The sequence below is a fragment of the Ranitomeya variabilis genome, chromosome 8, assembly GCF_051348905.1.
Source record: "Ranitomeya variabilis isolate aRanVar5 chromosome 8, aRanVar5.hap1, whole genome shotgun sequence".
NCBI lineage: Eukaryota > Metazoa > Chordata > Amphibia > Anura > Dendrobatidae > Ranitomeya > Ranitomeya variabilis.
The window spans coordinates 132,211,888-132,236,155 of record NC_135239.1 but is presented as its reverse complement, the minus strand read 5'-3'; the positions used below and the strand labels follow the sequence as shown (position 1 = coordinate 132,236,155).

The 24,268-nt window shown below is 45.6% G+C and overlaps 1 protein-coding gene across 2 annotated transcripts in view; it reads right to left on the bottom strand.

Annotated features, from left to right (window-relative positions):
- The window catches only part of FIRRM (FIGNL1 interacting regulator of recombination and mitosis), a 983,706-nt gene that overhangs the window by 548,295 nt on the left and 411,143 nt on the right, over positions 1 to 24,268 (bottom strand). For both annotated transcript variants that reach the window (XM_077276297.1, XM_077276298.1), the window contains exons 12-15: positions 6,847 to 6,967; positions 6,513 to 6,699; positions 1,120 to 1,202; positions 961 to 1,012 (exon numbers count right to left, since the gene is read on the bottom strand). In XM_077276297.1, coding sequence (XP_077132412.1) covers positions 961 to 1,012; positions 1,120 to 1,202; positions 6,513 to 6,699; positions 6,847 to 6,967 — 443 coding nt within the window. The remainder of the gene's footprint in view (positions 1 to 960; positions 1,013 to 1,119; positions 1,203 to 6,512; positions 6,700 to 6,846; positions 6,968 to 24,268) is intronic.

Sequence of the window (24,268 nt, the reverse complement as noted above, 5' to 3'; positions counted from 1 at the left end):
ATACAAAAAAATTGTGACAGTAAAGCATTGAAGTATATAGAACAAGCAATAAATCGATCATGAGTTCAAGTCCCTTAGGGGAATTAAAAACTAAAAAGTAGGTAAAAAACCTATTCACTATTAAACTAGCTATTGAGACTATTAAAGCTAATTAACCTGTAGATGCTGAAAAAAATCAACAACTAAACATTAGAACTAGAAAAAAAAAATGTCTGAAAAACCCTCATATGGCCATGTTAACACACAAAAGAAAAAAAAAAGTTATGACACTTGGATGAATCCTGCACACTTTACCATTGCCAGAGAAGTTATTCCAGTCATGGTCTAAAGTGGTGTTCATTTTCAAGAATTAGAAAGCTTTATCCACAACCTATCCTGACCATGCTCTGACACTGTGAAGATGGCTGGTGTAAAAATGGCAACATTTTTTTTTTTACTTTGAAGGTGTTTTACAGTATAAATACCTTCAAGAAACGAGGCTACAATGTGTTTGTGAAAAAAAACAAACTTTCCTGTACACTATACAAATATTTACATCAGGATTTCTGATACTTTTCCTACTGAGGCCTGACCTGCCAAGGTAATGCCTTGGCCCTACTATCCAGAGCTGGTGATGACCAAGCATCACCATAAGCAATGCCAGCATTAAAAATATTGCACAATTTTGTTTTTATTTGTTTACTGAACTCTGTGCAAGACAAAAAAAATAAGAATAAAGTTAATCAAATATGTTGCTAAACCAGAGATTATGTCAACCATACATAGGACTGAACTATTTAGAATCACTTGTGCAAAAACTGCCTCCTCACTTTGACCTCACCAACAACCTGGGGCACCTCACTTGGGAGAATTAACAGTTTAAGAAGTACTGACTGTCTGTCAGTACTTCTTAAACTGTTAATTCTCTGTGTAATAATGCATGGGCAGCAATACAGGGGAGAATACAAGACCAATGCTTACCAAAAGGGCTATAATATGAACATGGTGAGCACAAAGCTCTGCAGTTCCGTATCTGAAAGTACAACAATAAAAATGATTAATAAACCCTAAAAACAAAGTAATAATGCAACATACAAAACGTTGCCACAGCAACGTGATACATGATGTAACTGAACTTACCGTGCCAAGAAACACCACACGTCAATGGCCAAAAGGGACTCCAGCATCCTATTACTAAGTACAGCACAAAGCAGAGAGCGCTCCTGAAACCAGAACCACATCGCTGTAAGATTAGGGCACGCTGAAAGCCACACTGCATTCTCTGAAGGAGGGTAATATTTCTTTCCGAAGGAGGCACTTTATTTTGTTACATTTTCAGTATGGTTTCCATTTTTTACTGTGCTTCTATTTATTTTGATCCATTTATGAGAGTGATTTATACTACTGAATCTTTGGGAGCTCCACACCCACACGTCAGGCTTAGTCTGGGCTATATATTACACACTATAAGACATTGTGGCAAATTCTGCCCCCTGCAGCAGTGTTAGGATATTTCAGGGTGATGTTCTCACCGTTTTGCTCCATAGTGCTTGCATTTGTGTTATCCTTGCCATCTTCTACATTTGCACTACAAAGCCAAAGCGCTTTTTCACAACTATGCACAAACTGTATATGACCCCAGTGACACTACCTGTATTGCAGCATTTATATGTCTGTATGTGTGCATCACTGCCTGTATTTAACCATATTGGCTTGAAAAAAAGTATCAATAAGATACTAAAAGGCAACACCTTTAAATTATAAATCTCCTTACAATCTATATAAACCATGGGGACTCAGCAGTGGCTTGCCCCATTGGTCTTTCTAATTCTCTCACATTTATGAAACACTAGATGGAAACCCGCTGCTATCACATCGGAAGGGCGGTAATGTTATGATGGGGGCAGGCTTTGCAGCATTGAGAATCTCTCCCCCCCATGTGCTCATCCACCTATCCACTCTCTTTTTCACAATGTAGGGGAGGAAGCAAAAGACAATACTGACAATACAGCAGGAGATCGCAGAGGATACATTTTGTGAGGTAAAATATTGTTTAAAAACAGCCAGTGAAATAATTTACCTGACAAAAGAAATCCTCTGTAATCCCCTGCTGTAATGTCAGTATTGTCCTTTGCGTCCTCTCCTGCCCAGGAGATGTGGTATGCTCCGTACACGGTCAGACACAGACAATTTTTAAAATTAACTTTCATTCGTGGGAAAACCCCTTTAATGTGACCGGCTTCCTCTGCCTGTAGACACGTTGCGCATCAGCTGCCGGGATCGGCCGAATGACTCACTGTGCCTAGCGCCGGTCACATTAAAACTGCACATGTACTCTTCCTGTACAAAGATGGCGGCGGTCAGTGAATCATTCGGCTGATCCCTGCGGCGGCGTGTTCGTGACGGTGTTCCACTGGTGGTACCCAGCAAGAGGCTGCGTACGGAGTATACAGTGTGTGTGTGGTGTGCACGGCGTATACAGTATGTGTGTGGTGCGTATGACATATATAGTGTGTGTTTGTGTGTGGTGTGTAAGGCATATACAGTGTGTTTGTGTGTGTGGTGCGTATGGCGTATACAGAGTGTGTGTGTTTGGTGCGACGGTGCTCCGCTGGTGGTACCGCGCAAGAGGCTGCGTACGGCGAAAACAGCGTGTGTGTGTGGTGCGTACGGCACATACAGTTTGTGAGAGTGTGTGTGGTGTGTATGACATATACAGTGTGTGTTTGTGCGTGTGGTGCGTACGGCGTATACAGAGTGAGTGTGTGTGTGTGGTGCGACGGTGTTCCGCTGGTGATACCGCACAAGAGGCTGGTACCACCAGCAGTTTCCATATTGACATCCATCACTTGGGTGTCGCAATATGGAGGTCGGTGAACTTCCGCCGCTTGGAATTCTGGGATCCAGACACATCTGGATGGAACAGGATGTGAAGACATTATAAGGTAAGTATATATTAAGATGGTGATTCCTATAACTAAACCCTCCTTGGAAAAGAGGGGCAGCTGGCTGCTGTATCCTCCACAATTATTTCACAGTTGTGTCTAGTATTTACAAGACCTAGGTGGCATATACACTGTGATCCAAATTATTATGCAAATAATATTTCCTCATATTTTTCTTTAAATTACCTATCTGAATTGCAGTCATTGTTATTTTCCAGTCATCTACTATTCTAGTATAATTGCAATGTTTTGGAACAAACTGCCTATGAAAACAGTATCTTTTTAAAAAAAAAATAAACACTCAAAATGCATGTTACAAATTATTATGCACAGCAGAGTTTTCAACCTTTTTTTTTTATTTTATTTTGAACAAAAAAATGGTCAATTGTGAAGTTATAAGCATTATCAGCTTATTACAAAATGAAATCAAACAGTTTTCAAGTGAAAACTTTATTCTAGGTGATGTTACATTTGCACATAGGACCCCTTGTTCGAAAGAAGCTTCTGAACTCTCTCGTCCATTGAATTTGTCAGTTTTTGGATGGTTTCTGCTTCAATTGTTTTGCATGTGGACAGAATACCCTCCCAGAGCTGTTGCTTAGATGTGAACTGCCTCTCGCCATCATAGACACTCCTTTGGATGATGCTCCAGAGGTTCTCAATGGGGTTGAGGTCAGGGGAAGATGGTGACCACACCATAAGTTTGTCCTCTTTTATGCCCATAGCAGCCAGAGATGCAGATGTGTTTTTTGCAGCATGAGACGGTGCATTATCATGCATGAAAATGATCTTGCTGCGGAAAGCACGGTTCTTCCTCTTGAATCATGGCAGAAAGTGTTGTTTTAGAAACACCACAAAGATTATAGAGTTCATCATAAAGGGGCCGACAATCTCTCTCCCCATGATTCCAGCCCAAAACATTACTCCACCTCCTCCTTGTTGGCATCTTAGCCGTGTTTTCATGAACCAGCCATCCTCCACTCCATCCATCTGGACCATCGAGCGTTGCACGGCACTCATCAGTGAACAAAACAGTTTAGAAGTCAGTCTTCATGTATCGTTTGGCCCACTGGAGCAGTTTCTGCTTGTGTGCAGTGGATAGAGGTGGTCGACAGGATGGCTTACGCACAGCTGCAAACCTCTGAAGGACCCTGCATCTTGTTGTTCTGGGGACGTTGGAGGCACCAGCAGCTTCAAAAACTTGTCTGCTGCTATGACAAGGCATTTTTGCAGCTGCTCTTTTAACCTTACGCAATTGCCTGTTGGAAAGAGTCCTCAATTTTTCCTTATCAGCATGCACACGTGTGTGCTGGGAATCAGCTACATACTTCTTGATTGTGCGATGATCACGATGAAGTGTCTTGGCAATGTTGATTGAAGTCATGCCTTGACCTAAATACTCCACAATTTGTTGCTTCTCAGCAGCCGACACATCCTTTTTATTTCCCATTTTGGCAAAAAATGTAGGCTGCTTAATAATGTGGAACAGCCTTCTTAAGTAGTCTTGCCTTTATTTGGACACACCTGCCAAACTAATTTGCACAGGTATCTGCAATTGCTTTCAGTGATATAAAGAGCCCTGACACACATCACTATCAATGAGTTTAAATGACAAACAAAAAAATTCTAACCTTATCACTCCTAAATTCTTTGTGCATAACACAGGTCAACAAAAAAATTTTTTTTTTCTGGTGTCCAAAATATTTTAATTAATTTGGGGTATTTTTGGGGTGCTGATTCTGAATATGCTATCAGTTTTGCCAGATTGGCTCAAGTTTTTGACATTTTTGGTATCTTATTTATAGCACTTGTTGGTAAATGCGACACATCATCTCATTAATTTCTTTGGATTAGTACTTGAACTGAGCAGTTCTCAATATAGTTTTGTGTTAATTAGTGTTCTAAAAGTTTGTTCATAGCTTGATTTTTGCACTAACTTTATGTTGTTGTCTGTTTTCCAGTGAAAAGCATGAACTCATCAAGAAGAAGTTGTCTTAACGATCCAGACTCATTCTGTTACATTTGTGGTGAATACACACTGCCAAAACATAGAAGAAACATAACAGACTTCGTAAAAAAAAGTGTATTTTGCCTATTTTGGGGTTATGCTTGGGGACCAAGACAAGTTTTGGGCACCACACATAGTGTGCAAAGCATGTATCGAATTATTACGAAAATGGAGCAAAGGACAAAGAAAAAGCTTCAAATTTGGTGTTCCAATGGTGTGGAGAGAGCCAAAAAATCATCATGATGACTGTTATTTCTGTGCAGTGCAAGTGCAAGGATTCAATAAGCATAAGAAACGAAAATGGGAGTAACATGGAATCTGCAAGAAGGCCTGTCCCTCATTGTGAAGATGTGCCTGTACCTGTGTTTACCATAAATAACAGTCATCATGATGATTTTTTGGCTCTCTCCACACCATTGGAACACCAAATTTGAAGCTTTTTCTTTGTCCTTTGCTCCATTTTCGTAATAATTCGATACATGCTTTGCACACTATGTGTGGTGCCCAAAACTTGTCTTGGTCCCCAAGCATAACACCAAAATACACTTTTTTTTACGAAGTCTGTTATGTTTCTTCTATGTTTTGACAGTGTGTATTCACCACAAATGTAACAGAATGAGTCTGGATCGTTAAGACAACTTCTTCTTGATGAGTTCATGCTTTTCACTGGAAAACAGACAACAACATAAAGTTAGTGCAAAAATCAAGCTATGAACAAACTTTTAGAACACTAATTAACACAAAACTATATTGAGAACTGCTCAGTTCAAGTACTAATCCAAAGAAATTAATGAGATGATGCGTCACATTTACCAACAAGTGCTATAAATAAGATACCAAAAATCTCAAAAACTTGAGCCAATCTGGCAAAACTGATGACATATTCAGAATCAGCACCCCAAAAATACCCTAAATTCGATGAAATATCTTTGGCACCAAAAATGCTGTTGACCAGTGTAATAATTTGGAACACAGTGTAACAATACACTGTGCTTTCATTATGAGATCCTTACACCATGAAGAGCCCTGTCTGGTTATGTAAGGGGTTGCTTCATAATAGACCAGTATTTTTGCCCTCCAGTACTTTTACTGTAGCATGTCATGCTATTACAATTCTTGTAAAACAACCTACGTTTGATGGGAAAAAAAAAAAGCGTGATCAGACACTTAGGATATGTCCTCATTGGTGTCAGAGGCTCCAGTAGGAGCCTTGGTTGCAGATTTCATGCAGTGCTAGTCATCCTGTCAGATTTATGGACACTGCATTAGTATAGCCCATAGATCTAATTAAATGTTAATAGGGTACGCTTATAAATGCTGATGAACTCGGGAAGGTACTACGGATTCAAATGATAACAAAAGCCATGATGCAAATGTGAACAAGGCGTTACAATAATGCTTTTTACCAACTGTCTTTGTTTATTTGGGAAAGCAAAAATTTTGCTTTATTGTCACCTACATGTATGCACAATAATATTTCCACTTAGTGTTGCAAAGAATCACAACAGAGTTCTGAAAATGATTCTACCCCTTCTATAATTTTTCTCATATGAAGATCCTATTCTTATCACTAGACTTACTAAATCAGCAAAGCAACCTGGAGGCAGCAACACAATACAGGCACACACACGGGTGCAGACGTATTGATAGAAGGTAAGGGTTATTGGGTTTTGGCCTTTTCCTAACTCATCCTGCAGAACAACTGGAAGGGCTATCTCAGGAAAACATCTTGCAAAACTCTGTAGCACTGCTTGAAATATGGACATTCTGAAACGGAGCAAGAAAAATGGAGATTGTGTTAAAAATTATTCAGATCAGCTTTCAGGAAAAATTAAACAATTTTCATTGCTAAATATATTCAGGATTATAATGAAGGTTACTAGCTGTCTAAAACCTGTACACACACATACATACCTTGCTGGAGATTTGCTGCTTCTGCACCATAAAATCTGTAGCTCATCAGGAAGAGTGGGAAGTTTATTCATTATATGTATGAGAATCAAGCACTGAGGAAGGTGATGCTCAGGTGGAAGATCTGTACAGAGAAATACACAGCATGCAATCAAAGTAATAGATCATGACGTAATTAATGTGTTCAGCTATTCAATATTGAACTGATGCTATGGATTAATTCTGGGGCTGTAAACACTGCACAATACCAATCACATTTAAAAAAAACCAATAAAGGACGGATACAAACTGAAATGGGGCAACTATGCAATAAGTCGCCTCTAAATGTAAAAACGCACCAATAATGCAATTGTGTTTTTGGGAAAAGAATGAAAAAAAACAAAGGTACAATGCTTGTTTATGTTTCTTCAGTTTTTTATAACAAGACTATAACACAAGACTTTCTTTCAACAATGAGGGTGGAAAACAAAGGATTAAAACTGAATTGTATAACATGTGAGGGCCCCCGAGTATCAATTTTTAGATCGCCTGGTGGATTATAATTTTAAATGTTACAATAACATATTTTGTATGATAAGTTATGGTAATGTACTGTATATACAGTGGGAAAATAAGTATTTGATATACTGCAGATTTTGGAAGATTTTCCAGCTACAAAGAATGGAGAGATTTGTAATTTTTATCGTAGGTACACTTCCCTGTAAGACAAAAAATAAAAAAACTGAAAATCACATGATATGATTTTTAAATGATTAAATTGCATTTTATTGCATACAATAAGTATTTGATCACCTACCTACCAACCAGCAAGAATTCTCTCTCTAACAGACCAGTTAGTTTTTCTTTAAGAAGTCCTCCTACTCTGCACTCACCTGTATTAATTGTACCTGTGTGAATCTGTTATCTGTATGAAATATACCTGTCTATACACTCAATCACAATTCAACATCTCCACCATGGCCAAAACCAAAGAGCTATCTAAGGACACCAGGGATTAAAATGTTGACCTGCACAAGGCTAGGAAGGACTACAAGACAATAGGCAAGCCGCTTGGCGAGAAGGCAACAACTGTTAGCACAGTAATTAGAAAATGGAAGAAACAGAAGATGACTGTCAATCTTCCTTGGTCTGTGGCTACATGCTAGACTCACTTGAAGAGCTAAGGATGATTCAGAAAAAGGTCAGGAATAAGCCCAGAACTACACAGGGGGACGCGGTCAATGACCTGAAGAGAGCTGGAACCAGTGTCTAAAATATTACCATTAGTAACACACTATGCCGTCATAGATTAACCCCTTTACCCCAAGGGTGGTTTGAACGTTAATGACCAGGCCAATTTTTACAATTCTGATCACAATCCCTTTATGAGGTTATAACCCTGGAAAGCTTCAACGGATCCCGGTGATTCTGACAAAGTTTTTACGTTACATATTGTACTTCGTGATAGTGGTAAAATGTCTTTGATATTACTTGCGTTTATTTGTGAAAAAAACTGAAATTTGGCGAAAATTTTGCATTTTTCCAAATCTGAATTGTCATGCCCTTAAATCACAGAGATATGTTACACAAAATACCTAATAAGTAACATTTCCCACATGTCCACTTTACATCAGCAGAATTTTGGAACAATTTTTTTTTAGTTACGAAGTTATAAGGGGGGTTAAAATTTGACCAGCGATTTCTCATTTTTACTACGCCATTTTTATTTAGGGACCACATCACATTTGAAGTCACTTTGAGGGGTCTATATGATAGAAAATATCTAAAAGTGACACCATTCTAAAAACTGTACCCCTCAAGGTGCTCAAAACCATATTTAAGAAGTTTATTAACCCTTCAAGTGCTTCACAGGAATTTTTGGAATGTTTAAAAAAATTAACATTTAACTTTTTTCACAAAAAAAATGCTTCAGGTCCAATTTATTTTATTTTACCAAGGGTAACAGGAGAAATTGGACCCCAAAAGTAGTTGTACAATTTATCCTGAATATGCCGATACCCCATGTGTGGGGGTAAACCACTGTTTGGGCGCATGGCAGAGCTCGGAAGGGAAGGAGCGCCATTTGACTTTTCAATGCAAAATTGGCTGGAATTGAGATAGGACGCCATGTCGCGTTTGGAGAGCCCCTAATGTGCCTAAACAGTGGAGACCCCCCCACAAGTGACACCATTTTGGAAAGTAGACCCCCTTAAGGAACTTATCTAGATGTGTAGTGAGCACTTTAAACCCCCAAGTGCTTCACAGAAGTTTATAATGTAGACCCATAAAAATCAAAAATCATATTTGATTCACAAAAATCATATTTTCGCCCCCATTTTTTTATTTTTCCAGGGGCAACAGGATAAATTGTATCGCAAAAGTTGTTGTCCAATTTATTCTGAGTACGCTGATACCTTATATGTGGGGGTAAACCACTGCTTGGGCAAACAACAGAGCTCGGAAGGGAAGAAGAGCGGTTTTACTTTTTCAACGCAGAATTGGCTGGAATTGAGATCGGACGTCATGTTGCGTTTGCAGAGCCCCTGATGCGCCTAAACAGTGGAAACCCCCCCAATTCTAACTCCAACCTGTGATGAGGGAACAGCCGTCATCTTGGACGGGCATACTAACAAAGATTGGCGTGACTCCATTTTGTCTCCTCGTCACAGGTCTGCAGAGAGGAGTGCTCCTGGCCCCCACCTTTTCTAATGAATAAAGTTCCTTTTAGTATGCTAAAGAGCTGAGCACAGTGTAGCAGGAACATGGCATTTCAAAGCCTGAGTGAGGAAGCCACACCAGCAGGGGACATAGAGGTGCCTGAGGGGCTTAATAAAACACGCCTGTCAAGTGGCCACAGGATACACATCTATTATGGCCGTCCAGTCGAACCTTCTCCAACATGGAATAGTGAATTGTGGACGCATCCTCCGAGGTACCGGCTCATAAAAAATATCCCCCTCGCCCTAAAGAAATTGTGCATCTGACAGTGCGACTCCCGGGTCCGTGGGAGTTCTGAAACCCGAGATATAGAGATCAGCCTCCCAAAGTGACCAAATGAGTCCAGGTTTGATCCCTGTACGACCGGCAGAACAAACCACATGCACTGGTACTGCCCGTGAACTGATCCGATCATCCTGAGAGAAGTTATCCCATTTATAAGATATTGGAATAAATCTTGCAGGGATGCAGAGGGGTGGAGATTGCTAAGCCCACCCAGCTACAGGGGGAGGGACACAGCAGGGTTAAGAGCTGGGACACTTGGAGAGTGTGCCAGGACAGAGGAAGATGACTAAGGAACAGGGCATATGCCAGCCAGAGGGGAGCAAGCACACGCTTTCTGGGGGCTGCCCGGCAACTAAGTGTTGGACCTGCGGAACGCTGAGCCCCCCGGCTTCCACAAGCAACCTTCAACCTGGTAAATTGACCTCCAGCTTTATACCTCTAAGCCTTGCCTTATGATTGTTATATTTTACTCTGACTGTAACTCTTGATATATTTTGACTGTATATTTCTTGTAATTACCTAGTGCGCCCTTAAGGCAATTAAATCATAAATTAATTTTGGGCTGATCCTTTTACTCTGATTGCGAATCTTAGAATACCCAGCGTGGGTAACAGGGCAGTCTCCCCGGCGGCCATTTGCTCTAGGTGCAGTTCCCTTACTGACCTGAGAGACAAAGGGGGCGCTGGAGAGCTGTGCCTGTGTAGTGACGTCACGGATTGGTGACGTGGGAGGAACTGGGTTTCCTTCACATTGGTGGCAGCGGGTGGGATCAGAGTAATAGTGTGCTTGGGACCCCTACTCCCAGACACTAAAGACTACCAGTGGTAACTTTCACTGCTGGGGTCTTAAGGTCAGCCCAGCACTAGACGGTCAGAGTGTAGATATAATAAGTTGTGTTCAAGGTCAGGGTTACAGCTGTGTCAGTAAGCAGAGGTTCCAAAGATGGCGGATGGCACCAGGAGTGCAGTGAGGGCACAGGCCAGTGCTATGGTCGATGAGGAGGTGGTGGTGGACAGTACTGTTCAAGGCGAGGGGGAGCTCAGCCCAGACTCCCCAAGGAGCCAGCCATCCGTGCTTAGTCCGGCAAGGGACTACCCACCACCTACCCGCCCCAGCCTGTCCACATCCGAGGCCCTTGTTGCAGCGGCATGTCTTGAGGCGGGTAATGAAGAAGCCTATATGAGACTCATGGCAGCTGCAGAGAAAGCAGCGGAGGCCGAGCGTGCAGAACGCCGTGAGGCAGCGGAGCGGGCCGAGAAAGCTGCAGAGCGGGCAGCGAAGCAAGCAGCGACAGAGAGAGCAGCGGAGTGCCGGCACCAACTGGAGATGACTCAATATGGGCTCCCGCTGGATGCCCCAGCACCACCAGAAACCAGGGCTTCCAAAGTCCGGGCCGAGGACTTCCCTCTGCTTGAGAAGGATGGAGACCTGGATTTCTTCTTGCTGGCCTTTGAAAGGACCTGCCTTCAACACCATCTGGCACTGGCTCAGTGGGCAAGATACCTGACCCCCCCGTTTGAGGGGTAAGTCCCTGGAAGTTTTGGGGGACTTACCTGTCGGGGCGGAGCAGGACTACAGCAGCATCAAGCGGGCCCTGATCCAGCACTACAACCTCACCCCGGAGTCCTACCGTAAGAAGTTCCAGAGCCTGCAGCGGGGCCCAAAGGACACCTGGATCGACCACATGCAGGCGTTGCTGAGAGCTGCAGAGCACTGGACCTCGGGTCTAGCGCTCACCACCCGCCAGGAGGTCCATGAACTGTTAGTCACGGAGCAGTTCTTGTGGAACTGCCCAGAGGACCTCCAGCAGTTCCTCCGTGACCGGAAACCAAAGGGGGCTTCTGACACAGCCGCCCTGGCAGACGAGTATGCCAATAACAGGGCGCCTGAACCGAAGAAGCCTGCCAGCAGCTCCTGGAGATGGGGTAAGCCCAATCCTGCCCCTGTTTCCCCAGCCCCCAGAGTGCAAGGGGTGTACCCCCCTGCTGCCCTCTCCAGGCCAGGCGCAGAACCCAGACATTGTCATCGCTGCAACCAGCTGGGACACTTCAAGGCTGTATGTCCCCAGCGTCTTAAGGCCCCATCCCTATCCCCGAAACCGTCCACTGTTTTATGTGTGCGAGGGGGTGGTGCGAGGTCCCTGGACAATTACCAACCCATCACTATCGGCCGCTCAGCGGTCATGGGACTGCGGGACACAGGCGCTGAACGAACACTAGTACGTCCTGAGGTGGTGTCCCCTCAAGACTTGGTACCGGGGAAAACCCTTTCCGTCTCCGGAATTGGAGGCGTGGAACCGGCACTGCCTGTCGCCAAGGTGTTTTTGGACTGGGGCGCCGGGAGGGGAGTGTGGGAGGTGGGAGTAACGTCAAATATTCCTGCTAATGTATTACCTGGGACCGATTTGGGGTGGCTAGTGTCTCAGTATGTGGCCACTGAACCCCCAAGTTCGGCTCCCCAAGAATGTCATGACTCTACTGTGAATGTTGTGTTGAATGTGCCTCCAACAGTGGGGGAGGGAGTGGAACCTGATAGTAATCCATACACTGACACCACACACACAGGGCTCACAGGGAGGACAGGTGAGGAGACTGTAGGGGAGAGCTCAGAGGTGGAGGGAGGGGCTGCTATGGGCAGTGTAGGGCCCCCTAAGTGAATCCAGCCAGCTGAGTCTAGGGCCCCTGCAGGAAGAGGAACAGGCCATGGGGGGAGGAGGCGTCCCGGGAGAGGAGCCACCAGGTAAGACCCCAGGGCAAGAGTTCCCCACACCCGGGATGTCAGGAGTGCAGGGAAGTCTGCCTGACCCGGCGACTTGGTCAGGGGCAGGGGGGAAGCAGGCGCTACCCATGGGCACAGCGGTCGTGGTCTCTGTCACCAGGAGTGGGAGCGCCGGAGCCCAAGGAGACTCGCAGAGGTCCGACGGCTTCCCCCTCTCTGACCAAGCAGTTGCCGAGTCAGACAGCGGCTGGGAGACAGATCCCGGGGAGCTGACAGCGGATGTGGCAGTGTCGTCCATTCTCGCCACATCGAGTCAGGGATTTCAGGCAGCGTTGGAAGCGGACGCTAGCCTGAAAGCTCTCAAGGAGCAGACGGCACAGCCTCCCGGGGAGTCAGACCACGAGCGGGTGGTCTGGGAACAGGGACGGCTGTACCGGGTAACGGTCCAGCAGGGTTCACCGGAGGCGTGTCCCAGGGACCGACAGTTAGTGGTACCCTATCCGTTCAGGGCGGAATTGTTGCGGAGAGCACACGAGTTTCCCATGGCCGGACACCTAGGGATTGCTAAAACCAGGGCCAGGCTAGCGCAGCATTTCTACTGGCCTGGAATGAGGACCGAGGTAATTGCCTACTGCTGTTCGTGTGACACCTGTCGGAGGGTGGGGCAGCTCCCCAAAGCCCCACTGGTAACTCTGCCCATCATTGAAGAGCCTTTCTCGAGGGTGGCTGTGGATCTCATTGGACCCCTGTCCACTCCCAGTCGCTCCGGGAAATGCTTTATATTAACGGTAGTGGACTATGCCACTCGGTACCCGGAGGCGGTAACTTTGTCATCCATTCGGGCTGACAAAGTGGCCACTGCCTTACTGGAGAACTTCTCCAGAGTGGGGTTTCCCTAGGAAATGCTCACCGACCGAGGGACCAAGTTCATGTCACAGCTGATGGAGTCTCTCTGTAAGCAGATACAGGTGCAACATCTGGTAGCCAGCACGTATCACCCACAGACCAATGGCCTGTGTGAGTGGTTCAATGGCACCTTAAAGCAGATGCTTAAGATGTTGGTCGACTCCCAAGGGAGAGATTGGGAGCGGTATCTCCCACACCTTATATTTGCCTACCGGGAGGTTCCACAGGCCTCAACGGGGTTCTCCCCCTTTGAGCTCCTGTATGGGCGATGTGTACGGGGGCCCCTTGCTCTGGTGAAGGAAGAGTGGGAAGGAGATTTGGCCATCCCTGGAGTGTCGGCCATTGAGTATGTTGTGCTCTTCCGGGACAGAATGACAGCCTTGACACGGCTGGTGCATGACAATATGGCCCAGGCCCAAGCTGACCAGAAGCGGTGGTATGACCAGAATGCTTGTGAGGGGACCTACCAGGTGGGTCAAAAGGTATGGGTACTGGTCCCCGTCCCACAAAACAAGCTTCAGGCGGCCTGGGAGGGTCCATAATTTGTGCACCAGCAGCTCAACGCCGTCACCTATCTGGTCACCCTGGACCAAGCCCGTGGAAGGAGGAAGGCCTTCCACGTGAACATGATGAAGGCACATCATGAGCGGGAGGCTTGTGCCCACCCAGTGTGCAACCCGCCGGAGGAAGGTGAGGTAGAAACCCTCCTGGATCTGCTCACCCAAGCCAAGGCGGGTGGATCCGTCGAGGATGTGGGGGTTGGCCACCAGCTCTCGGAGGACCAATGTTCCCAGCTGGGGGTCTCCCAACACCCCTTTCGGGAGCTGTTCAACAGCCTGCCCGGAAGGACTGAGGCAGCCAACCATGATGTGGAAACCGGCAATCACCCCCCGATCCGGCGTTCAGCATATCAGGTCTCTCTCAAGGTGCAGCAGCACATAATATTATTATTATTATTATTATTATTATTAATAATAATAATAATAATTTGTATTTATATAGCGCCAACATATTCCGCAGCGCTTTACAACTCAGAGGGGACTTGTACAGACAATAGACATTACAGCATAACAGAAATCACAGTTCAAACTAGATACCAGGAGGAATGAGGGCCCTGCTCGCAAGCTTACAACCTATGAGAAAAAGGGGAGACACGAGAGGTGGATGGTAACAATTGCTTTAGTTATTTGGACCAGCCATAGTGTAAGGCTCGGGTGTTCATGTAAAGCTGCATGAACCAGTTAACAGCCTAAGTATGTAGCAGTACAGACACAGAGGGCTATTAACTGCATAAAGTGTATGAGAGCACGATGCAAGGAACCAGATTATGTGTTTTGTTTTTTTTTTCTTCTATTTTTAATAGGCCACACAGGGATAGTTAGGTTAATGTGTTGAGGCGGTAGGCCAGTCTGAACAAATGCGTTTTTAGGGCACGCTTAAAACTGTGGGGATTGGGGATTAATCGTATTAACCTAGGTAGTGCATTCCAAAGAATCGGTGCAGCACGTGTAAAGTCTTGGAGACGGGAGTGGGAGGTTCTGATTATTGAGGATGCTAACCTGAGGTCATTAGCGGAGCGGAGGGCACGGGTAGGGTGGTAGACTGAGACCAGAGAGGAGATGTAGGGTGGTGCTGAGCCATGGAGTGCTTTGTGGATGAGGGTAGTAGTTTTGTACTGGATTCTGGAGTGGATGGGTAGCCAGTGTAATGACTGGCACAAGGTAGAGGCATCGGTGTAACGGTTGGTGAGGAATATGATCCTGGCAGCAGCATTCAGGACAGATTGGAGCAGGGAGAGTTTGGTAAGAGGGAGGCCGATTAGTAGAGAGTTACAATAGTCCAGACGGGAATGAATAAGAGAAACAGTAAGAGTTTTTGCAGAGTCGAAAGTAAGAAAAGGGCGATTTCTATAAATGTTTTTGAGATGCAGATAAGAGCGAGCCAGTGATCGGATGTGGGGGGTGAATGAAAGCTCGGAATCAAGGATGACTCCAAGGCAGCGGGCATGTTGCTTTGGAGTAATGATTGAACCGCACACGGAGATGGCAATGTCAGGCAAGGGTAGGTTAGTAGAGGGAGAGAACACGAGGAGTTCAGCACATGAGCCAAGAGATAGACGAGATGCTGAAGCTGGGGGTGATCCAAGCGTCCAACAGCGCGTGGGCTTCGCCTGTAGTCCTCGTCTCTTGAAAGGACCGAACTAAGCGGTTCTGCGTGGACTATCGGGGGCTCAACGCTGTGACGGTCACCGATGCGTACCCAATGCCGCGCATCGATGAACTGCTCGATAAGCTGGCCGGGGCCAAGTACCTGACCATCATGGATCTGAGCAGGGGATATTGGCAGATTCCCCTGACCCCTAAGGCACGGGAACGCTCTGCCTTTATCACCCCATTTGGACTGTACGAGTCCACAGTGATGCCCTTCGGCATGAAGAATGCCCCTGCCACATTTCAGCGGATGGTCAACACACTGCTCAAGGGACTGGAAGGGTATGCGACCGCGTACCTGGATGACATTACCATCTTCCGTCCCACCTGGGAGGATCACCTACAGCACCTGGCGCAGCTGTTAGGGAGGATCCAGAGGGCAGGGATGACCATTAAGCCAGAAAAGTGCCAGCTGGGTATGAGTGAGGTCCACTACCTGGGACACCGGGTAGGTGGGGGAACTCTGAAGCCAGAGCCCGGGAAGGTGGATGCCATCACCTATTGGCCCCCCCAGGACCAAGAAGCAGGTGATGTCCTTCTTGGGGACTACCGGGTAATATAGGAGGTTTGTTCCACACTATAGCACCCTGGCCAAGCCCCTGACGGACCTCACCAAGATGAAGCTGCCCGTCGCAGTCGACTGGACAGTCGCTTGCGAGACAGGTTTCCAGGCACTCAAAACCGCCTTGTCTAGCTCTCCTGTACTACAGGCAGCCGAATTCACGCGGCCGTTCGTAGTACAGACCGACGCCAGTGACTTTGGCCTCGGTGCTGTGCTCAGCCAGGTCGACACTACGGGACATGAAAACACGGTTTTTTACCTGAGCCGTAAGCTCCTGCCGAGGGAAGTGGCCTATTCACGATGGAGAAGGAATGTCTGGCAATTGTATGGGCCCTGCAGCGTCTGCAGCCATACTTGTACGGACGCCACTTCACCATGGAAACAGACCACAACCCCCGCAGCTGGTTACACTCGGTCTCTGGGACGAATGGGAAGTTGCTACGCTGGAGCCTGTTCTCCAGCAGTATCACTTCAGCATTCGCCACAGAATCGGCAGAGACCATGGTAACGCTGATGGGTTGTCCAGGCAAGGAGAAGGTGCAGTAGGGTGCATGGGGGAACACAGGAATGTGATGCCCCCTAGCGCCCTCTAAAGCAGGGAGGTGTGATGAGGGAACAGCCACCATCTTGGATGGGCATACTAACAGAGATTGGCGTGACTCCATTTTGTCTCCTGGTCACAGGTCTGCAGAGAGGAGTGCTCCTGGCCCCCACCTTTTCTAATGAATAAAGTTCCTTTTAGTATGGTAATGGACTGAACACAGTGTAGCAGGCAGATGGCATTTCAAAGCCTGAGTGAGGAAGCCACACCAGCAGGGGACATAGAGGTGCCTGAGGAGCTTAATTAAAGCATGCATGTCAAGTGGGCACAGGATACACATCTATTATGGCCGTCCAGTTGAACTGTCTCCAACATGGAATCGTGAATTATGGACGCACCGTCCAAGGTACCGGCTCATAAAAAATATCCCCCTCGCCCTAAAGAAATTGTGCATCTGACAGTGAGACTCCTGGGTAAGTGGGAGTTCTGAAACCAGAGATATAGAGATCAGCCCACAACAGCGACCGAATGGGTCCAGGTTTGATCCCTGTATGACCGGCAGAACAAACCACATGCGCTGGTACTGCCCGTGTACTGATCCGATCATCCTGAGAGAAGTTATCCCATTTATTAGATATTGGAATAAATCTTGCAGGGATACAGAGGGGTGGAGATTCCTAAGCCCACCCAGCTACAGGGGGAGGGACACAGCAGGGTTAAGAGCTGGGACACTTGGAGAGTGTGCCAGGACAGAGGAAGATGACTAACTAAGGAACAGGGCATATGCCAGCCAGAGGGGAGCAAGCACACGCTTTCTGGGGGCTGCCCGGCAACTAAGTCTTGGACCTGCGGAACGCTGAGCCCCCCGGCTTCCACAAGTGACCTTCAACCTGGTAAATTGACCTCCAGCTTTATACCTCTAAGCCTTGCCTTATGATTGTTATATTTTACTCTGACTGTAACTCAATATATTTTGACTGTATATTTCTTGTAATTACCTAGTGCACCCTTAAGGCAATTAAATCATAAATTAATTTTGGGCTGATCCTTTTACTCTGATTGCGAATCTTAGAATACCCAGCGTGGGTAACAGGGCAGTCTCCCCGGCGGCAATTTGCTCTAGGTGCAGTTCCCTTACTGACCTGAGAGACAAAGGGGGCGCAGGAGAGCTGTGCCTGTGTAGTGCCGTCACGGATTGGTGACGTGGGAGGAACTGGGCTTCCTTCACACAACCCTAACCCAACACTGCCCTAACCCTAATCCCAACCCTAACCATAAACGTAACCACACCTCTAACCCTGCCACACCCGTAACCCAACCGTAAACGTAATCCAAACTCTAACCCCAACCCTAACTTTAGCTCCAACCCTAACTTTAGCCCCAACCCTATCCCTAATTTTAGACCCAACCCTAACTTTAGCCCCAACCCTAACCCTAACTTTAGCCCCAACCCTCATGGGGAAATGGAAATAAAAAAATGTTTTCTTTATTTTATTATTTTCCCCTAACTAAGGGGGAAATGGAAATAAATACATTTTCTCTTTATTTTATTATTTTTCCCTATCTAAGGGGGTGATAAAGGGGGGTTTGATATACTATTTATAGCGGGTTTTTATAGCGTATTTTTGTTTGGCAGCTGTCACACACTAAAAGACACATTTTATTGTAAAAAATAGTTTTTGCGTCACCACATTTTGAGAGCTATAATTTTTCCACATTTTGGTCGACAGTGTCATGCGAGGTCTTGCTTTTTGCGGGACGATTTTACGTTTTTATTGGTACCATTTTCGGGCACATGACATTTTTTGATCGCCTTTATTCCAATTTTTGTTAGGCAGAAGGAACAAAAAACAGCAATTCATGAATTTCTTTGGGGGAGGCGTTTATACAGTTCTGCGTTTGGTAAAATTGATAAAAGTTTTATTGTTCAGGTCAGTATGATTACAGCGATATCTTATTGATATCATTTTATATGTTTTGGTGCTTATATACAATAAAAACTATTTTATATACAAATTATTGTTTTTGCATCGTTTTATTCTGAGAGCTATAACTGTTTCTTTTTTTTGCTGATGGCGCTGTATTGGTGGCTCATTTTTTGCGGGACAAGAAGAGGTTTTCAGCGGTGTCATGTTTATTTATATCCGTCTTTTTGGTCGTGTGTTATTCCACTTTTTGTTTGGCAGAATGATGATAAAGCATTGTTTTTTGCTTTACTTTTGTTTTTGTTTTTTTTTACGGTGTTCACTGAAGTGGTTAACTGGTGGGACAGTTTTATAGGTCGGGTCGTTATGGATGTGGCGATACTAAATGTGTACTTTTATTGTTTTTTTTATTTAGATAAAGAAATGTATTTACTGGAATATTTTTTTTTTCTTTATTTACATAGTTACATAGTTATTGAGGTTGAAGGAAGACTTTAAGTCCATCTAGTTCAACCCATAGCCTAACCTAACATGCCCTAACATGTTGATCCAGAGGAAGGCAAAAAAAACCCATGTGGAAAAGAGTAACTCCACCATGGGGAAAAAAATTCCTTCCCGACTCCACATACGGCAATCAGACTAGTTCCCTGGATCAACGATTATTTAGGAATGTTTTTTTAAATATTTTACTTTTTTTTACTTAGTCCCAGGGTGGGACATCACTATATATTGTCAGATCGCTGATCTGACACTCTGCACAGCACTGTGTCAGATCAGCGATCTGACAGGCAGTGCTGCAGGCTTTCAGCAGGCGCCAGCAAGCCACCTCCGTGCATGACCCGGAAGGACCCCGTGGCCAACTTGGATCCTGGGGCCTGCAGGGAGGAGGACGAAGGAGACCCTCTGAACAATGCAATCACATTGTGTCATTCTGAGGGTCTCAGGGAAGCACGAAGGGAGCCCCCGCCTTGCGCGATGCTTCACTATGCCGCCAGAACACTGTGATCTTGTTTGCGTTCCGGGGGTTAATGTGCCAGGAGCAGTCCGTGATCACTCCTGGCACATAGTGCCGGATGTCAGCTGTGATAATCAGCTGACACCCAGCCGCACTCCCCCCGTGAGTGTGGCTGATAGCATATGACGTACTACCCCGTCGAGGGTCAGATAGGCCCAGGTCACCTCGACGGGATAGTACGTCTAAGGTCAGAAAGGGGTTAAAATCCTGCAGGGCAAGCAAGGTCCCCATGCTTACGACAACACATGTCCAGGCTCATTTGAAGTTTGACAATGACCATCTGGATGACAGAGAGGAGGCGTGGGAGAGGGTCATGTCGTAAGATGAGACAAAAATAGAATTTTTCGGTATCAACTCCACTTGCCATGTTCGGAGGAAGAAGAGGAAGGAGGAGGAGTACAACCCCAAGAACACCATCCCAAATGTGAAGCATGGTGGGGGAAACATACAATAAAACTTTGGGGGTGCTTTTAAGCAAAGGAGACAGGATGACTGCACTGTATTGAAGAAAGAATCGATGAGGTCATGTATGGTGAGATTTTGGCTAACAACCTCCTTACCTCAGAGTAAGAGCATTGAAGATGGGTCATGGCTGGGTCTTCCAGCATGGCAATGACCCAAAACACACAGCCAGGGAAATTAAGGAGTGACTTTGTAAGAAGCATTTCAATCTCCAGTAGTGGCCTAGCCAGTCTCCAGACCTAAACCCAATACAAAATCTTTTGAGGGAGCTGAAACTCAATGTTGCTCAGGGACAACCCTAAAGCCTGAAAGATATGGAGAAGATCTGTATGGAGAAGATCTGTATGGTGTAGAGGGCCGAAATCTCTCCTGCAGTGTGTGCAAACTTGGTAAAGAATTACAAAACCTATTTTTTAGGGTGTAATAATTATAGGGGATAACTCAGGAGACTCTTTGCGTGGAACAAGACAACTACAGGACACAGTTTTATAAGTGGTAAAGTCTATATTATCACATGGTGATTCAAACAGGTGCAGGGAGAAACTCAAGTCCACAACACTTGGTGCAAATATTAAATGCAGCTTAGCAGTCTATAGGAAACTTCAGAGGATAATGCAATCAAGCAGAAAGTCTATGAAGCACAGTTATTCTTGAGGATACTTGACACAAATAAATCCTTGTCTTAGTCCAAACACAGATAGATAAGCTTATAAGGCAGTTCACATCATATCTTAGCTCAACCAGGGAGGCCTGGTTAATAGTCTCAGGTTTTTGCAGAGCAGCAACAGCTTACATGTCCATCAAAAGCAGATGGAAGTAAACACGAGCAGCAGATGAAGGAGGATCACTGGAAACTAGTGTATGCAGCAGGAACTCAGAGCAGAGTAGCAGGATCACCACACAGGTTCACAGGAGCAGGTATATAGCCAGAGAGTAATCAGAGGTCAGGAGCTGGATGCAAGGCAGAATACTCTAGCACAGACTGAAGGCTGGGGTGGAGTTGTATAGCAGGAAGACACAGTGCACATGAGACCAAAGACGCCATCTTGGAAAATGGCAGTAATGCACAAAAGGTAAAAAATGTTCAGAGTCCTGACATTACTCCCTCCTTAGAAGTGGCCTCAGGACGATCCTGGATCTGGTTTCTCAGGGAATCTCTGATGAAAACGAGAAATCTTCTGTTGGGCATTGATATTTTCCACAGGTTCCCAAGAGTCTTGCTCAGGGGGATATCCCTGCCATCTTATCAGATATTGGAGCCGATTCCTGCGAATGCTGGAATCAATAATTTCCTCCATCACAAATTTTTCTTGCCCATCAATCACCACAGGCTGCGGAGGTGGCACAACACGTCCCTGGAAGGTATTAGGAGATACAGGCTTTAGTAAAGATACATGAAAAACTGGGTGTACCTTCATGTCAGCTTCAGCCGACAGGCCACAGAGCTCACAATACCGTTGATCTTGAAAGGGCCAATGAATTTCTGTTCAAGTTTTTGTGAAGGAACGTTTAACTTCAGATTATTAGCTGATAACCACACGGAATCTCCTGCCTTGAACATGGGTGCAGGTGTACGGAATCTATCAGCCGATCTTTTATAACGTTCATGAGCTGTGGTCAGGGATTCCTTCAGAACCTCCAGATTTTGCCTCATTGCAGTCAACCTTCCCTCCTCTGCCGGAACCGGAGAATTAATTGGAGACCTAGGTAAGATACACGAATGATAACCCAGATTGGCAAAGAAAGGTGTAAATTTAGTGGAGGCGCCTTGAGAATTGTTATATGAAAATTCAGCTAAAGGCAGCAACTCCAACCAATCATCCTGGAGATGGCTGACATAGCATCTTAGATATTGTTCCAGCGTCTGGTTGGTACGCTCAGTCTGACCATTTGTCTGGGGATGGTAAGCGGAAGAGAGACAGACATTAATATTGAGTGCAGAGCAAAACCCCTTCCAGAATCTTGAAGTGAACTGTACTCCACGATCTCATCCGGGACCCCATGCAACCGAAAGACATTCTGTATAACCAAGTTCACTGTATCTTTAGCTGAGGGGAGGCCGGTGCATGAAACAAAATGAGCAGCTTTAGTCAGGCGATCAACTACCACCATGATTGTATTCATGCCCCCCGATGTAGGCAGCTCCACAGTAAAGTCCATTGATATAGACCCCCAAGGGCGGGACGGAACAGGTAATGGTTGTAGAAGACCCATAGGTGGCACATGAGGAGTCTTGTAATGAGCACATACCTCGCGAGAGAAAACATAGTCCTTGGTATCCTTCAGGCAAGTTGGCCACCAGAAAAATCGACTTAGGAACTCTTGTGTCTTCTGTACCCCCCTGTGACCAGCCAACTTGGAGTCATGTACTAACTTGAGGATCTGCAGACGGACGACCTCAGGGACGTAGATATGTCGATCTCTGAACCACATGCCACCCTTAAAGACAAGATTAATATCCACAGGTGGGTTGGCCAGAAATACATCACCGTCATAAGCCTCCCTGCACTCGTTCCACAAGTCCTGATCGTGGATAACACAGATGAAATTGGCATCAGATAGAATGGTCTTGGACGGGGCTCCAGGTACGGAATCCGCAGCATAGATTCGGGATAAAGCATCAGCCTTCCCATTACGAGAACCTGGACGGTACGAGATAAAGTTAAATTGATTTAAAAATAAGTTCCAACGAGCCTGACGAGGAGAAAAACATCTAGCAGATCTAAGGAACTCTAAATTGTGATGGTCAGTTAGCACTATGATCTGTTTTGCAGCTCCTTGCAGATGATGCCTCCATTCTTTGAAAGCCGCAATAATAGCCAGCAATTCCCTGTCTCCCATGTTGCAATTCCTCTCTGCTGAGGTTAGCCTACGGGAAAAGAAAGCACAAGGATGAAGCAGACCCTTCTCTCCTGTTCTTTGGGAGAGAATAGCCCCCAAAGCATTATCAGAAGCGTCCACCTCCACAATGAAAGAAAGTGTTGGATCTGGGTGAATCAACAGTGGTGCTGAGGTGAAACAGATCTTAAGCCGATCAAAAGCTTCTTGAGCCTGTGATGACCACTTAAAAGGGCTTTTCCTTCTTTGTCAAGGAAGTAATGGGACGGACAATATCAGAAAAATTTCGAATGAAGCGTCTGTGGAAAATTGAAAAACCAATAAAACTTTGGACCTCCTTAACTTTCTTGGGTACCGGCCAGTCAAGGATAGCCTGAATCTTACCGGATTCCATGTTCAGCCCCTAGGGAGAGATGATATAACCTAAGAACTGTATCTCAGAATGATGGAACTCACATTTCTCCGGCTTAATATACAGATGGTTCTCTTTCAGACGTCTTTAAAACAGTTTTGACATGTTCTTCATGTTCCTGTAGAGAGTCAGAAAAGATTAGTATATCGTCTAAATAGATCACCACAAACTGGTCCAACAAATCTCTGAAAACATCATTAGCAAGGTGTTGAAACGTTGCAGGGGCGTTACAAAGCCCGAAGGGCATCACAAGATATTCAAAGTGTCCGTACCGGCATCTGAATGCTGTCTTCCACTCATCCCCTGGACGAATATTATAAGCCCCACGAGGATCCAGTTTAGAGAAAACCTTAGCATGGCGGACTCTTTCCAGTAATTCGGGAATCAGAGGCAAAGGGTAACGGTTTCATATGGTTACCTTATTAAGTTCCCGATAGTCAACACAGGGTTCTCAGGGTCCCATCCTTCTTTTTTACAAAAAATATAGGTGCCCCTGCTGGTGAGGAAGAAGGACGTATGAAGCCTTTGGCCAGATTTTCATCAATAGACATCTTTAAGGCTTGAAGCTCAGGTGCCGCCAAAGGGTATAAGTTACCAAAAGGAATAGCTGCCCCAGAAAGCAGCTCAATGGGACAGTCATAAAGCCTGTGTGGAGGAAGCTAATCTGCATTCTTCTTGTCACAGATGTCAGAGAACTCTTTATATGCTGAAGGTAAAGTAAATACCTGTACATGTGGTTCCGTAGCCGTGGACTCAGGGACAGCTTCTGTTAACGCTGAGTTGCTCCTTGTTGGAAAGATAATCTCCTTGGTCTCCGAGTTGATAATTGGGTTCTGAGAACGCAACCAAGGAAT